The sequence below is a fragment of the Coturnix japonica genome, chromosome 7 (assembly GCF_054131305.1).
Source record: "Coturnix japonica strain WE chromosome 7, WE-NBRP24, whole genome shotgun sequence".
Classification (NCBI taxonomy): domain Eukaryota; kingdom Metazoa; phylum Chordata; class Aves; order Galliformes; family Phasianidae; genus Coturnix; species Coturnix japonica.
Window position 1 is genome coordinate 26,979,879 of NC_140669.1, and position 17,638 is coordinate 26,997,516.

Consider the following 17,638-nt stretch of genomic DNA (forward strand, 5'->3'; position numbering starts at 1 on the left):
AGCCCATGCTATCTGTTTACTTCTGAGCACTGAGCACAAATGCTGTCCCCTTGCTGTCTTCCCTGCTATTCTGGATAGCTATAACTGTTAGAGAACAAAGGGAAACAGACTTCATTTGTTCTTCTATTTGTCACTGCTTATTTAACTTATTTAAAACTCCTGCTTTCCACAAGGGTCTAACGTCCATATGATTTATTTCTTTGTGTCAGTTACGATTAAATTCAGGTCTTGAATTCAGGAGGCAATCCTCAGCAGTTGTCACAGTGTTCCAATCAAAGTTATGCGAGAAAAACTGAAGCCTGCTTTATTCAAAGCTAATGTTCCTAAATGTAAAAACACATTTGTTCTACCCTGAGGTCCCCACAGCACAATAATCTCCTACGCTGTCTGCTTCATTACTTCTGTGCTTCAGAGGAGGAATCCAATTTGCAAATTTAACAGCGCATTTGAAATGACTTTTCTCGCTCACAGAAATGTAATCTAGCTTTTTCATATGAGCTTGCAGTATTCCCTTGCCCTCTTTGTAAGGTTTTGCAGCCCTGATGCCTGCTCCTTGAAATAAGTAATAAACCTCTACAGAAATGACTCCCAAATACATCTGTTAAGCTCTTTATCCAAGAAAAGCTCTGCACCACAGAGCAGGGTGGAAGATACAGTGCCCTGGTCCCCAGCAAGAACTGGTGTGACAAATTACCAAGAACCCACTGTACAGTTGGTTATATTTCAGGGTTCAAAACAAATTACTGCTTTTGAACTCATCTGTTGATTTAGCTGTCTCACGTTACTCGCTCCAGTCACCATTAATAGAAGCGACTCCCAATAAACAAGATCAAAACATTTCAAGCTCAACACTGATATAGGCCTGTGTCAGGTCACGACAGCTTTAACTCAGATATGGACCTTTGTTTCTCATCTTCCTCAATTGGGGTGAGCTTTTAGTTCTACATCTGAGATAGCCCTTAGCTTCTTTGGCTGAACGACTTCATTTTAAGCCCCAGAACTTGCTCAGATGAACATACAATCAATTTTGTTGTAACAGGGAAACAGATCGCCACTTTCCTGCCTCTGCCGACAAGCTAATGTCTTTTCCTAATGCTACTCCTACAGCCGCACCATTTGAAAGCCAGTCTGCCAAAGCAGGATTCGAGTACACAAAGAACAGTGTGAGTCATAGGATGATCTTAGTGACGCAACCAATGATAAACTCTCCACTTGTCACCCAAGAAAAAAGAACAAATGAACAGAGCAGCCTGTCCCTGTCCCAAAAAGCAACTGCTGACAAGTAAAATCTAAGGAACAAAATAAAAACGGTCCACACAAACACCTCTCAGTGCATCTACATCTTCAGCAGGTGCGGTCAAGTAACAAAGTAGTGTTATCTATCCTGCAGCCAGCGCAAGGGGTCTTGTTTGTCTGGAAACAAAGAGATGCTCTTGGGCCTCACAGCTCCCTGACCTTGTGAGGACAGGCAAAGTGGTGTGAGCAGAGACTGTAAAGATGACTAACATGGCCAAGGTGGGTGTTAAAGGTGCAGTCCTCCCTTCTAGGCTCACTCAATGCATCTGACGAGCACAGCCCTATCAGTGCTTGCACACTAACTCCCCTGTCTGCAGGAAATGCTAAACAGCTTGGCCCAAACTCCAGCTCTGATGGGGCAATTTTACATATGGAATAACAGTGTTAGCCCACAAAGCTTTCTAAACCTGCCATTTGAGAAGTGCAAAAATAAGGAGAATTACCATAGAGCATCCACAGAGAACTATGTTCCACAGGAGTCATTGTAATTAGTTTTATTAGTGAACGTTATAGAACACAGCTTAATATTAGTATTAAATCTTTTGTGGTGACAGCACTGTGAGATGAACGGAAAAACAGATGTCTCTGTTTTATATAAGCCTCCAGACTAATACTTATAACAGGCTACAGCTAATGCCTTGCAGATAATCTTTCTCATGCCTTCTACGCAATTGCTAAATAAGGGGAACCCCCCCCACGCTAGCCAGACAGATCACTATTTCACCTGCCATTTCTCCTTCCCCTTCACTTCCTCAAAGTATTGGCAATCAAAGCTGAAAACTGAAGGTGATTTGCTACACCTTTGACTCGCAGGCCTGAATATCAATGAGCCACAAGAGACAGAGATGGAAGAGCAACGAAAGGTGAGGGGAAGAGACAAAGGTTGGAAACAGTCTGTTTCCCAGCACACACAGTGACAGACAGGTAGTGTTAACACTGTACCTAGAGAGGCTGCCCTCAGTGGCCAGGCTCGGGGAGTCATCGAGGACATTAGGTTCACTGCAGGAGGGGCAGGGAGATTAAAAATTTAGGGAAAGAAAATGCAAAAAAAAAAAAAAGAAAAAAAAAAGCATGCGATTGTCTCTGTTTTCAAGGGAAAAAAATATCAACGGAATAAAAAAATAAAAAGGACGGTAACGTTAATTGGTCTCGCACGCTCAGCAGCACACGTATGACTCAGAGGAGCTGAAAGAACATCTGATAACAGGAGCAGTCTTTAGAGGGAGTTTGAGCTACATGACTTCTACATCTCAGGCGTGAATCAAGGAGCTGAGGGATTCAGAAGGATGTGTTTCCACAGCAAATAAGGGCAAGGAGACATTTTCCAAGCCATTTTTCTGTGGCATTTTCATTTATTTTAGTTCTATTTACTTCCAGCTTCATAGAAAGCTTTCCCCCCACCCCCTTCCCCACGAGCCAGTTCTTCTAGGGAAAAGGAGGGCTAATCTGTCTCCCAGGAGCTACAGACCACTCTCATTCAGGTACAACTCTAAGGACAAACATCTGGAAAGCAAGATCTTGTAGTGCAATGAAACTGAAAGTAAACAGCTGGAGTGATCCTGGCAAATGAGAATGCAATCACATCGCTCTTCTACACTTCAACCATTCATGGACAGCCTTCTCTGCCCATTAGGAAAATATGTAAGAAAAAAAGCAGTCTGCTGGTTTACCAGCAGCAAAGCAATAATAATATTACTTAGCATTAATTAGCTTACATTTGTGAGGCAGTATGAAAGCCAAGAGACCATCTCCAACTGAAAGGGCATGATACTGTGGGCTATGGCTGTACTTGTTGAGCTTTTACTTTGCCTGTACAGATGAAAAATGATTCTCCTAACATACCATGTACACCAGAAGTAGAGAGTAATGCTCGGTTGCAACTGAAGTCTTTCTTTTTTTTTCCCCGTCAGAATCATCATGACTTGGGATTGCACAAAGCAAACATTGCTGTCAGTCAGCTGTGACTCTTATGAAGCTTATGCATTCAGGATAGTGATGAAGGACTGGGGACAATGCAGTCCTGCATGTTAATTTTGTAAGAAACAAAGGGCTTGAGTCAATTGGGTTCAAAAGTCAAACAAGTTCCTGTGAGCCCGTTTGTGAAAAATCCTGGATAAAATCTGTGCAACTCCTCTCTTGTAAATCACCTCTCCTATCTCTGCTGGTACGTACCACAGCTGATACTTTTCCTTCATGTATCAAGGTTATTTATTTGCTTCCAAGCAAGACTCGGAGGGAACAATGTTATTTGATTTTCTAAGGCTGGTCAAGAGACAATACAGAATTTACTGTTTAAAGGTTCAAAGGAAGTAGCATAAATGGATCTATCCATTGAAAGATATCTTTGGATTACTATGTCACAGAAAAAGAAAACAATAAGTACTATTTACTTAGGACCAATCAATCTCATTTAAATGCATTTAACTTCTCTCAACGCTTAGTACAGATGAGCATTTCCCAACTTTCTTTCTCACCACTCCATGTTAACCAGGAATAAGGCATTCAAGGGTATTTTCATCAGCAAGAACATTCCAGGTTTTAAACACTGTTAAATCTCATCTTTGAGCCTAACATTCACTGTCTGAGATGAGCTAGTTACTATCCTAGAAATGATAACATCTGGATGGAAGAAAACAGAGTAAGTGAAATAGGCTGCCTCTGCTCCTTGTCCAGCTCTGGGGATACCTCCCCACTCCCTATGCAGACTGTGTACAGTCCCATGGTTCAGTGCAGAACCCAGGAATCACAATTCTTTTTGCTATCGACCGTAGTAGCAGAGGAAAATAACTGCTGGAAATTACCAAAACAGTTTAAGTGGAAGGTTTCTAGAGATAACAGCTTGTTCTTCTCGAACTTATACAGCACAAGTCATCCTGGATAATAATCATTTCCAAACCAGCATCCTTGGTCCAACACTATTTCAGGATGCATAAATTTATCGTCACTAGGTGATGATTATCTTACATCCCAGAATTACACATAATATGCCTGCACCATTTCTGCTCTCATGAGTATAATGGGAAAGATGAAAAGCTCACGTTGTTACCTTTGGCTGGGCAACATGCCCACCTCAGCCTGAGGTGCAGACATGCTGGAGAGATGGCTGGAGAACCGCCTCCTCCCAATGGCACCCATAAGGTATGCTTCTTGTTCACTTACCACACTGGGCATGCTCAAGGAGTCATCTAAAAAGAAAAATAGAAAAGAAACAGAAAGAAAGAACAGGAAAGGAAAGAGAAAAACTCCCCCAGAGCCCACCACTTACACTGGTCAAATGATGCCAGTGGTGTTCCCAGCACTTACTTACCAAGTTGCTAAGTCTGCAATTTTAAATATTTCCATTGGATTTTACAGTCATGGCTCAGAAAGACACGGGAATAAAACCCGTCAGGATGAGGAACACAGAGCACGTGGTTTATATCTGCCTTCAGCTTATACAGCTTTCAGAAAAATGTGTTTCGACAATTCCACTTCCTTAAAGCTTAATCCTGTGATTAATAAGCTGTTCAGCCAATTTTTGTCATAAATGTCGTAACTGGCCATGTTACAGTATGAATAAATGGCTGCTACCAGTATAACAAAGCACTGTTATAAAAGATAAAGCACTTAACAAAGCAAAATGCAGGGCTGACAGCCTTTGCCATCCCCTTGGGACACGCATTTTAATTGTCACCAAAAGATGGGATAAATTGACTCTAGCGCATCACACTGCAGCTGAGCTATGCAGACAGTTGGACTGCAGTCAGGGATGCCTGAGATTTTCAGCGCTGTTTCAAATTACATAAAGTATCTGGAAAGAAATTACTGTGGTTTTTACCACAGCAACTTCTAATTATAAATATACAAAACGCAGGGGAGGTTTGGTGTCATTTTCTTGTTTCTTTTTGACCTCGTCCAATTTTGATTTACAGAAACACTTTATGGCAGCATTAAACCAAAGCAGGGCTGAGGTAACAGTGCCACAAGCAAACAGGAAGATAGAGCTCCTCATTCCACACAGCAGCTCATAACTATTCTGAGGCTGAAAACGCTGTTTGTCACAGCGTGTCACAGAGCAATGTATGGGCAGCACAATGGTATCCACACAGGTGGATTCTACAATGGTTGGTAATGAGCCCAGCTAAAATAACATTGGGCTGAGCCTGAGAAGTTCCAGGCTAAGAGCTCTTTCTCCAAAGGCAATTCTGCAGTAACTGCACTGGCCCTTTTTTTTTTTTTGTGCCACTGTTTTTCCCATTTGCTTAACACCTTTTGGGAAAAGTCAGCAGTCCTCAAATACAAAAACAAAGTGCTTCAGTTTCAAGGCATTATGGCAACCAAACACTTTTGCACCAGAAGACAACACCCTTGCAAAAGAAGGGGGAAGCTCAAGCCTGACAACACAGAAGCAGGTTTTTCTACCCTGGCTTTCAGTTATGGACAACTCAGAAGCAGACGAACTGCTCAGAGGAGCAGAGAGAAGGAAAAATTCCAAGAATAACATGAAACTCAGCTGAAATGACAAAGCAACACTGAGGTCATTGCAAATCACTCCCCGAAAGATTCACTATTCCATTCCTTTTAAACAGACGCTAGAAAGCCTGGCAGTCCCAAAACCTGCCAGCTGCCCAGAAGATAGATATCAGGCTTTTGTTTTAGAAAGTTTAACATTTAATTTCCTCTTTGTGAACCAAGTGACAAAAGCACAAAAACATTCTACCCTGCAGAGCCACAGCTGGATCCCATGCAGCACAAGGACAACACATCCCATGTCAGAGCACAGAATCATAGAATCACCAACGTTGGAAAAGACCTAAAAGATCATCCAGTCCAACCGTTCACCTATTGCCAATAGCTCCCACTAAACCCTCAGCACAACATCCAGTCTTTCCTTGAACACCCCCAGGGTCAGTGACTCCACCACCTCCCTGGGCAGTCCATTCCAGTGCCTGACCACCCTTTCTGAGAAGTAATATTTCCTAATGTCCAGCTTGAATCTCCCCTGCCATAGCTTGAAACCATCCCCTCTGGTCCAGCATCTGGATATACAAGTGATGAGTTGTAAGTACTCAGCAACAGGACACTAACTACACAGCCAGCCACCCCCCACACACCTCCTGTGAGATGAAGGTCAAAGAGAAAACTGATTGCTTTATCAGCAACGCGGGGACTGCACGTCAGCCTAGGTCTCACATGCTAAAAGCCTGCCTGTGCCCTTCCTTTTCTCTACACAGAGCTCAGGAGGAAATGTGGGGGTACAAAATGACCCAAGCTCTAACATCATGGATGATGCAGCAACCACAAACGTTTCTTAACCTTGTACACCCACATGCTTTTTGCTCACACTGGGACAACTGTCTACCCCTTCTCCCTCCCTTCTGTCTTCCAGAGCATCCAAAAAACACCAGCAGCGTTGAGAGCTTTGCTCCCATCAGTAGCCACATACTTTCTTCATCCTCCTCATCTGTACGGCTCAGTGTGTCCTGAGAGGCCTGCTGGGATGGCTCACTGTCCTGCTCCCAGACTGTGCCAGTGCCGGTGTTGGAACGGGACATGGTGGCCAGACTCAGGCGGTAAGCAGAGGTGGAGGTGCCCACTGTACTCACAGACGTCTTCCCTTGGTAAGCTGCAGAAGTGAGAAAACCAAACCCGAGTCAGAGAAGGGACTAGAAATCAATGAACAACCGTGCATTCATGTCACATTGGGCTCCAACCAGTGTAACAGTAGATGGGCAGAGGTAAAGCAGACACAGCTGCCCTGGCTTGAGGTACCTCATCTCTCCCAGATCTCTAATGTGGTGTGTTTGTTTTTCTCTTATGCAGTCTGTTTTTCTCCTCCAACCTTACTGACATTTTCTGGATCAGCTTCAACATTTAGAAACAAGGCAGACAACTACTGAGGAAAAAAACCTGGAGGCATTTTTGTTTCTTTCCTTTCTTTAGAACAAAGCACGTAAAATCTCTTGCTGTCTACAAGCAGTGGCTGCCATCTCGTGGCAGAAAGGGTGACTGTTACAGAAGCATCCCCTCGTAGAAAGGGAATTATGGAGAGATGTGTCATTACACCGTGAGCTCACAGGTAACAGTAGAGAAAATCAAAGCAAGATGAAGAGGAGAGCAGAGGAGATAGAACTGCTGCTGAATGATGGATAGACGTTTCTACATGAGCTGCTCCAGATGTACAGAGATAAACATGAGGGCTTGCTGTGTTGTGTGATGGGGCTGTGCAGGCCAGCTGTGACAGAGCGGCACTTGCTGAGAAATAGTTTTACAGGAAAAAAAAAGGCACAAATTGCCTTTCACTACTGCCCTGCACTTTGGGTGGCTGTTCAATGGCAAAGTTGGGCAGGGCGTGGGGCCTAATTGAGGGACAAGCTGTCAGGGTGCAAGTGGACCTTCCTCCTACACTGTGGGCAGATCTGCCACAAGTTAATTTCTGGGTGAACCACGTGGATAGATTGGGCTGATAGCCCCTTGGCTCTCCTCTCCTTACCAGATCCACTGTGCACTGCCTCCTTCAGGATCTTCAGCTCATTATTGAATTCCGCAATGAGGGAGCTCTTGCAGAGAGGGCGCGGAATGAACCGTCTTTCCAGCTGGTCAGCAATGTGCTGTCGTGCAGTCAGCTCCTCGTGGTTATCAGCTGGCTGGGCCAGCAGCTAAGGCATGAACAACAAGGGAACATATTAGCATTGGAGGTGAATGATGCCTAGGGAACTGGGACTGGTCTCCACACCAGTGTAAGCCTGCAGCCAGCAGACTGTCCACTTTGCTGGCAAGAGGATTTGACTGCTGCTATGAGAAGCTTCCACCTGTCTTTCAGGGACAACCTTGTATTTGACTGAACAGACAAAATCTCACTTAATATTGGTACATGGAGATCAGGACTTCCTTATGATAAGCTCTACACTCAGATTTGACACAGCTACAGCCTCCAATATGATTTATCCTGTCCAAATGGTGAGACACAGAAGGCTAAAGAAGGTGAGTGCCCTGTGCCAGTCTACCTGGTAAGCAGAGAAGAGCTGTGATTAGCTTAAGCCATGGCTGCCTCAGCCCGGCAGCTGTCTCTTCTGCATGAGCCCATGATTTAGTTTCAAAGGGTTCACATGCTTACTAAAGCATCTCTACTTCTGATAAGTCACTCCTTATACATGAATATCCAGTTCTCCCCGGCACGCTGTTACCTCAGTTCTCAGCAGGGTAACAAGGGATATCTTGCCGTCAGGGAGTGATCTAGCAGGAGCTAAAGCAACTGTTACCTTGCACTGGATGAAGGGCCGAAGGAGCACAAAGATAGGGATCCGTGTTCGCACAATAAAGTCGAGGAAGTCCCACAGGGCCAGCCCTCCCACCTTCCGCAGCGCCATTTCTTTGACTTGCAGGCTCAGCCAGTACCACTGGCTGTCCAGCTGGCGTTCAAAGCAAACAAGGATCACCTTCAAGGCTACAGGAAAACACACACCAGCAACTGGCAATCAGAGATGCTATCAGTGTCAGTTACAATTACTGAGAGAGAAAAGGGGAAGGCCACAATGGGCACAAACCAAGACAAGCATGCTTGCATGCACATGCACACCTACACACCTTAGAGTCACAACTGTCTTTTCTGTCTGCAAACACTTCAGGGAAGAGGGGTGACTTTGTTAGAATAAAAGGCCTTCAGATCAGGACTGAAAGGTCTGTTTCCAGTTTTACCAGCAGGAAATCTTCCTGCTTCACACCCAAGTTCCTCCGTGTTTTATTGCTCCATCCTTCTCTCTCTCTCCCTCCCTGCAGAGTTTTTCTAATGTAATTAGTTTATCTTTCTGGAATCCAGGTATTGTGAAAGCAGCTCAGGAAGGGAACACAGCCCTGGCTGATTAGACACCCTCAAAAATCTCCATCAAGCACAGCCATGTCAAGGGCCACCCTCAGAGCACAGTAACCTCCAGGTTATTTTTACAGGGTAATGAAAAGAATATTTCTAGCAGTGCAGCTGCTTGAGCCACAGCCAAACTATAAGCTAAACAAAAAAATAAAGGTTTGGTAAGCCAAGGGCTGTAATTCACAAGAGCACTGCATTACAAATAGGGGATGAAGAGAGGAGATGAGGCTCAGAGCAATATGCTATATTCAACTGCACTGTGACCAACAGCTCACAGAAGAGACAAGGAATTTACCCCTTGGAACAAAGAACAACCCTGGAAATTGCTGGGGGAATGTCTGACTGGTCTGTGTTTCTTGATGGGATGGCCAAGACATTGCAGCCGTCACATATCTGTATGCACAGTTTTGGGGACAGGGAGCTAAATCAGTGATAAACTGTCAGTTTTTCAATCAGTGGCACCTCATACCTCAGATACAGGCTAACAGAGACCTGAATATGTCTTCAGGTGAGAGCTCTCACAAAACCAGACAGTGAAGCTGTGCGGAAGGAGGGGTCCCCACATAGTTCTGATAACCTGCACTGCTGCTGAAGCTCTATTTCAATTATTTTCTCCTTCCTTTCACCTGAGGGTCTTATGTGGGGAAAATGTAGTACTTGCTTGCAGCAGCATACAGTGAGGAGAGGGAATATCAGTCAATAAGGACTGAGTGCACAGGGCCAGCAGGCAGGCAGACTGCATCACATTTTACCCCAGCTAACCACGGGCCAGTGAAACCGTGACACGAGGGGCTGGTAGGCAGGCTGACTTGCCTTTTGTGGCCATACCCTGGTAGTATGAAAACTGGGTGGCATCTATGTGTGCTGCAATCTCCTCTATCTGTAGTGCAGACACCGCTCATGTTGCAATACTTCCCACAGTTACTCCTGGCTTCAATGCTCAGCCATGGGCCCCTATTCCTGGGCAAAACCTAAAGCAGCTTTAAGAGCTCAATTAACTCCTGCCTGAGATGATTTTCTTTGGTGCTATCTACGGTTTTGAGTGCTCCATTTTCTCTCTTTCTCTTCCCAGCCGTGAGCAGAAGCCATCACTCACCCAGGTAGGCAGCCTGGCTGGTGGACTCTGCGAGCCCTTCCCGCCGCAGGTCCTTCCCTGCATCCCCCGGGGTGGAACAGTGGGCAGGAGAGCTCTCCAGCATGAAGTTCTTGCTGCGGGATGTGCTGATGATGCGAGGTGGCAGAAGGATATTGATCACAGTCTGGAGCAGCAGCAGGACCTCAGGCTGCTCCAGCCAGGGGCTGTCTGAGATGCATTGGGAGGGAAGAGAGAGAGAGAGAGAAAGATCAGGCTACATCTCATCAAAGATGCCCAAAGATCCAGACCCTGTTCCATTCCAAAACGTGAGGCAATCTCAATTGTCCCCCAAGCCACAACTCCGTCCCCCACACCTCGTTATCCTGTTTCTCCTCCTGCAAGCAAAGGCAAAGTTTATTTAACACCAACACAAATACACACAAACACAGAGCTAAAAGGCACAACTAAATGTCCCATTCAGTGGTCTGATGATCCATTTTCTTTTTTTTAATCTCCTTTTTCCCCTTCTTCTTGGCTTTTCTTTGGGGATTTACCAGTGATCACCCTCTATAGAAGAAAGCAAGGAGCAGGACTTGAGCCAGACAAGTGGCATGGACTGGGCAGACAGCAATCCACAGGGGCACGCAATTTCTGTGACCTCTGCTCCCCTCTGGCTTTTGCTACAACAGCTCTGTCTTGCCTTGCAGTCCGGTTTCAAAAAGGGAGCATATGTCTGTGAAAGACCTGACCCAAGAACCATGGCACAGCTGAAACAAAGAGGAGAAACAACTTCTCCCAGTGGAACTCTTTCCAGTCTCAGACCCAAAGGGCACTTAGCTGACACACTGTAAGTGACAGAAAAAACCAACAAAAAAACCAAAAAAAAAAGAGAGAAAAGAAAAAAAGAAAACAAATAAAAAGAAAAAAGAAAATGAACAGAGAGCAGGGAAAGTGCAAACAGCAGTTGTCAGAAAAGGGGAGAAAAACTCCTTTTGTTAAATTAGTCAGACCTTTGCTTCCAGATCCTACTGTGAGCACAAATGGAATCAGTAGGTTTAAAAGCATTCCTTCCCTTCTTTCCTGATTGGTGAATGGGGAGACGACATGGCTTAGGGGGAAATCTTCTTTCAAAGCCTGTGCAGTAATAATAAGAAAGGATTAAATGATTTCATCAGCAGATAACTCACACAAGTTACTGTAGGGAATGGCGGTCCCCCAGGCACCCTGTTTACACAACACAGGCACTGAATACCTGATTGAATTATAAGCCCTGACACCACTTAGAAGTAAAAGGATTTCACAGAATAACCTAAACATCACCTGTTCTTGTCATAACCGAGAGGTAAGAAGCTCAGATTCCTTACCCACAGACATTAACAATATCAGAGGTCTACCACAGGAGTTGGCTGGGTGTTAGTCTCAAACTCTGTAGTGCTGCAAATGGGACCAGAATTTGACCCTGATTACAGGGAACAGAAAAAAAAAATTAACATAGGCAACAGCACAAATGATACTACCTAAATATTCTGCTGTTTGAACACGGAGCTTATTCCCAAACACATTTTTTGGTCTGCCTCACTTCGTGCTGTTCTACCACCTTTCCTAACATAAAGAATTAACTCCTGAAAAATAAACAAAATGCACATTTACTGAAGCCTAAAATGAAAGATCTTCCATTTTCTTTAGAGGAGGTAACACAAATGACTGCTAGTAGAAACTCTGCTCATTTACATCTCCAGCTTTCCAGTTGCTCTAGTCCTACCTGTGAAATGCAACTTTGCAACCCCTCCAGAAAAAGCTTTTTGGTGGGATGTGAAGTATTTCTGTTTCATATCCTACTGGAAGCAATAGGAATACAGCTTCTCCTGTGTTGTCCTGATGTTTGGTTTTCATTCCACTTAAAACCCACGAAAAGAAGGAGCAAACAAGGAGGAGGAGAAGAAAACAAAAATGGAAACTCCCAATGTGGTTTTAAAATGACTGTTTTGATATCTGTTTGTAAAAATGATAAGATTTCAGAGAAGGTGCGGGTGGCCCTTTTTTGCTTCTGATTAATGAACTGTTACCTCAGAGCTGGAAGAAATCTGTGCTCTGTGTGAGCTGGTGTCAAAAACTCCTTCTGTGCCTCGAGACAGCACTGTTTTCATCCCTCTAACCCTTCCCAAGCAGCCCCACTTCTCAGAAATAGCTGGAGTATCCAACTAGATGTGTCAAAGCATGTTTAAAAACAGAAGTTGGAGCTAAATTATGAAAAATTCGACTCTTCATTCTGTTGCTGCCACTGTCTCCACTCTCTCTGATCTCATGCCAATGAGGAGGGAGAAAGAGATACGAGGGCAGAAAGATTCTGTCATAGTTGTGGCACTGTCATGAGAAAGGAACAGTGATGAATTTCTCCCAAAGTACAGGATGCGTTTGTTATTCTGTACAAGGACGTTATTGAGTCAGCAGTTGAAAAGCCTAAGTTGCCCTGCCTCTTTGAGCTGGCACACTGTGACCAGCCCTCACCTCTCAGTTACGCACATGCACCCAACAAGAAAGGAGATTGGGTTGCATGGACGTGACCCAGGCACATACTCCCATGGCAGAAGACTTATTAGATACTGCAGAGAATCCTAATACGCTTGTCAGAGCCCTAAACAGCATCAATCAGCTAAACTCCCTGGATGTGAATTGGCTGTGTTAAGCTGATGGATGCTTGCTGGGGAGCTGGCCCCAACAGGTCAATTCTGAGCTCAGTTCAAATCGTCAAAAGGATGAAAGAATCTACGTGTTGCTTCTCATTGATTTTTGGTGTATGTTCCACAGTTTTTGCCCAGCTTTTGCAGAAACAAAACAGAGCACCGATGAGTTGGTGTCTCAACCAGAAGCTAAAACACACCTAGCCACAGGCCAGGGCAGACACACCTGTATCTGCAATGCTACAAGCCGGACAACAGCTGTGCTGAAGGGCAGAGGTGGCGAGAGATAAGGGCTGAGATGAAGAAGGGGTAATCCGTCAGCCACACTGGAGGGTCCTACCACTCCCATCACCTGCAATACAAACACAGCGCATCACCACAACTGACTGCTTACAGTTTAATCCATGCCATATCCTCCAACGTCAGTGAAATGGAGGGGCCTTCCATTTGAGCACTGGGTTGGGGTGGCTCTAGGAGAACCAACCCTCCACAGTGGTCCTTGTGAGAGATGGGGCCAGTGAAGAGGAGTTCTAGCAGGGAAAGGAAGGGGGGAAAAGGGAACCAGCAAGGGTGGGAGGAGTGCACAGGTAGCTTGGTACATTTACAAATGTACCCAGTACCAGTTCTGAATGACCAGCACTGGACTGGTGGAACAGTTAGAGTTGGAGGATACGTCATGTAATGACTGTAACAAATGAAATATTTCATCAAAGCAAAAAGTCTGCATTGAAACTGGATATTTTTCCCTTCTCTTGCTGATCTACTGGAAAAATAATGTCCTAAGTCTGACCCAAGCCGGGTTTTGTACAATGTTCAGATTCCCCTCAAACACACTGTATTCTTACAGTTTCTAAGTATGATTCATCTCACCCGACACAAGACTTCTACAATATTGTCATCTGCACATGACTTGGTTGTCTGCAACACCATGAAAAATCAGCACAAGAAAACAGCAGTTCAAGGGGAGAGTTATTTGAACTGTTTTGGATGTTTTCTTCATAAAAATGAAGTCACGGGTCTGCATCTACCCGTTTCTCTCCATGACTAGGCAAACGTAGATGACAGAAACAGGCACAAGCCACTTCTACAAATTTGGCTTAGGGAGAATGATAATTTAGAATGGGAAGAGGTAGAGCCCTTTCTTTTTGTCACCGTGGAGATTATCATTTAGGAATTACCCCATCTTCCCAGCTAATTTCTTTTTGGCTTTGTGATGTAATTGGTCTGCACACGAATACGCAGTCAGGGGTGCTCCCACAGCAGCCATAGTTCTGACAGCTAAGGATAAGATCCTCTTAACATGAAGAATACATCTTTTCATAGTACATCTCTCTGACATTGCCAGCCAGCTGAACGTAAGCTCTATGACTGCACTCTGGAACTGCAGATTCTTCTGTTTTTTTTTAGAGCACTGGCTCATTCTTAATGCAGGCTCTTTAGAGAGCTTGCTGTTGTGATTCATTCCATATTGTCTGCTTGTCGAACTACAAGCCCATTCTAAATTTGTATTCTAGCTAACTCCATAGCAGCTTTCCTGTGAAACCACTCCAATTAGCCTAAGCATCCAGATTAGCAGTGCCTCTGAGTAACCACCTCTGTGAACAACGAAGAAGTCCCAAGGACTCTATCAGCTTGGACTTCAACGTCCTTGCAGTTAGGAGTGCTGCAGAAGCTTGAAGAATGGGAGCCTTTGTATAACATCGATACTGCATTTTAACTAATGATAACTGCTCTTAAAGCTCCTCAGAGACGTGTTTTGATACTGTTAGATAAAGTTCCAACATCTGCATTCTAAGAAGAAAATGTTATTAAACCCGATAGTGATGACAATACTAGGGCCACCTTTCTCCTTTTATCTGTATTTTTTCCACATGGAATGAGAGCATGTGCATTTCTACAAATAGCTGGAGTTACAATGAAATGAAACTGAGAGTTTGTTCCCTCTGTAACAGCTGCAGGAAATACAATCTACTACTGAATGACTAAACAGTCTCTGTCTCTACCACCTCTCTGTTGTAACACACTTATGAACAAAACATCTACCAAGAGTGGGATCTGAACATTGTACCATGCAAACCATGCAAAAAAAAAGATCAAGCCAGGGACATTGCAAACAGTGGAGTGAATCCACCCATGTAAATCCTTCTAACTAGCCAGACACCTGATGGCCCCTGACAGAGCCATCAGGGTCCTCCCCCACTGGAGGCAGTAGGTATGTCCAGTATCAGCCCCTCCCCACCTCTACCAGGTGTGTGCAGTCTCCACCACCCCACTCTCCAACTTGCAGCCCTCAACTCTCAGCTCAATCAGGCAAAGGTGGATCTTCAAAGTGGTGCGTGGGAAGCAACGGAAAGAAATCACTTGACCGCTGCTACTGGTCACTGTATCTCCCCATGCACCACTTCAAAAATGAACCTCGCTATCTCTAGTGTCACTTGCGAAGTCCCCTTGTGAGGAGAAGGGGGACAGGTAAAATGACAGGAATGGGTATGAACTGTCATCTTCGGTGCAGAGAAGTCAACAGCAGACTGGGGTTTAGCAAAGGTTCACAGGGTTGCCGCTTGGCTACTCACCAGATTGACACACACATTGATCAGAGACCTAAGGTGAGGCAGGAAGGATATGATTGGCTGCCTCTGAAGTGTCAAACAAACCCCTTCAATCAAATTGCTGGCAGGCTCCCACTCAACCTGGCGCCTGCAATACAACAGTAGGTGCTGTTAGCCGCCGGCCTCCTGCCCCCCACCAGACGCTCGCAAACATGGCGACCAACACACAGTGATGCCCACAGAGGAAACGTTTCAGACAGCAACGATGCCCGAGATGAGCACAAAGTGCACGACAGAGAGAAGGTTTTATTCACGCAGCTCAGGAAAGCACAGAGCACACTGAGTGTCTGAGAGAGCAAAATGTAGCAGAGATGTCTGCATTAGCAACAGAAAAAACCCTGACAACAACAACAGTAGACAGGCTGTGATTCACTTCTCCCTGTGATGGGGGATGAAGGAGATTCAGCAGACAGCTGTCTCAGGTGTGCCTGTGAATGGGAAGACTTCTGCTGAGCCATGATCCCAACTGAGAGCGACTCCTCCATCTCTTGTGGCTTTTGGATGTTCAGTAAGCCTTGTCAGCTTGAGTATTCTCTGTAAACTACTCTGCCATCCAGTCAGTCACACTGACTCCCCAAATTCAAGTTACTCAGCAGTGCAGACTTCACCTTCCTCACCCCATATAGGACAACTTATCAGCAACAAAGTCCTTCATTTCAGAAGTCCTCCTTCCCTGATGCTTTGAATTTTTTCACAAAAATAGCTTGTAGGACTTCTGATACAGAATGGAGTCCCTCCTAACCATAAGCAGATACATAACAGAGACAACAAGAAGATGGTTCCCACCTTTCATCTCAGGGGCGGTGCAGTTCTGAAGCCAGTATCTAACTGTGTACTTACTGGGATGGAAGGCCAAGGCTTTTATAACTTGTTTGCTCAAGAACAAGCGATACCCTAGTCAAGTTTGCTCAGACTTCCTAGAGATGAAAGGAAGATGAAGCACTTGCTGCCTAAATTCTGAAGTATGCAAACAGAGACTTCATTTGTCAGCATCTACAGTTCCTAAACCTAATCCAGAACAGGAGTTTGTCTTTGTACATGTTCTTACACTGCCCCCATCACACTCTGGCTTCAGAGCAGGGTGCCCACAGGAGGCAGCATGAAAGATTCTGGTGTAAGTATTGGGTCTGCCACCCTGCAATGTGTGATTTCTTTTCCATCTCCAAGAGGTTTCTTGCTTAAATTATGCTTAATAATGATTAAATGCAGTTACTGCATCTGGTCAGGCAGCTTTGCTGTCTCTGTCCCTGTGCATATGGAATAACAGTTTCATCTAAGCACAGGTTCAACCACAGATGGAGGGAATATAAGGGAAATTTTAATTTATAAGCATTCATTTCACTTAGACAAAAGTAAAGTTAGTTAAGAACAAGACAGACCCTTGAGCTGCCTTTTGAAGCAGAAGAAAGTATTAGCAAGAACATAAAGGAACAGCAAGAAGCAGGCAAGGACCATCGAAGAATGAAACCATCAGGAAGGGGAAGCATCAGTACTTCCAGCTCTAAATTCCCTCCCCACAAAGGCAGCAGTTTCTAAAACAAGACTGTTAGCCCAAGGGAAGTGGATAGGCAGGGATGACAGAAAGAAGAAATCACCCTCTTATTATTTGCTCCATCTTAGTTGTGTACACACGATTCCCACAAGGACCTGAAGTTTTGTGTCTAAGTTCCAGATTCTGATGTTCCTTAATGTAATTTGGTTTCCTATTTCATATTGCTAACAAAATGACTGAGTGAAGCAGTTGAGGACATTTGTCCACAAGGTTAAGTGATAACAGTAGCTCTTTTCACTAAGATCATTGAAAATCTGCATGGTTGACAGATTTTACATTACTCAGACTGCATTTATATCACTGCCTACGAGGTGGAAATGTTCAGTTTTGAATACTTCTTGAATACAGCAAGGCCTGTACCACAGCGCTACTCCACGAAGCATGAGGGTTTCACAAGTCACTGACCAGATTCCACTGCTGCAGTTCTGCTCTGTATATGAAGGAACACTGAGAAGCTACTCATAGCTCCAGACTATTTTTATCTTTACAGAGAACATAACAGCATTTTTGTGAGAAGGTATTCTTGAAATACTCTTGCTACAGTTCAGTTAACTTTCCATTAAAGAAAAAAAATTGATC

The 17,638-nt window shown here is 44.6% G+C and overlaps 1 protein-coding gene across 25 annotated transcripts in view; it reads right to left on the bottom strand.

Moving 5' to 3' along the window:
• The window catches only part of UNC80 (unc-80 subunit of NALCN channel complex), a 119,837-nt gene that overhangs the window by 7,819 nt on the left and 94,380 nt on the right, over window positions 1–17,638 (bottom strand). For 21 of the 25 annotated variants that reach the window (XM_085553495.1, XM_085553497.1, XM_085553490.1 and 18 more), the window contains 9 exons: window positions 15,472–15,595; window positions 13,125–13,250; window positions 11,228–11,351; window positions 10,239–10,445; window positions 8,538–8,722; window positions 7,769–7,934; window positions 6,722–6,901; window positions 4,343–4,481; window positions 2,239–2,295 (listed from right to left, as the gene is read on the bottom strand). In XM_085553495.1, coding sequence (XP_085409621.1) covers window positions 2,239–2,295; window positions 4,343–4,481; window positions 6,722–6,901; window positions 7,769–7,934; window positions 8,538–8,722; window positions 10,239–10,445; window positions 11,228–11,351; window positions 13,125–13,250; window positions 15,472–15,595 — 1,308 coding nt within the window. The remainder of the gene's footprint in view (window positions 1–2,238; window positions 2,296–4,342; window positions 4,482–6,721; window positions 6,902–7,768; window positions 7,935–8,537; window positions 8,723–10,238; window positions 10,446–11,227; window positions 11,352–13,124; window positions 13,251–15,471; window positions 15,596–17,638) is intronic. The other 4 variants (XM_015867945.3, XM_085553493.1, XM_085553491.1 and 1 more) reach the window with 1 other exon arrangement.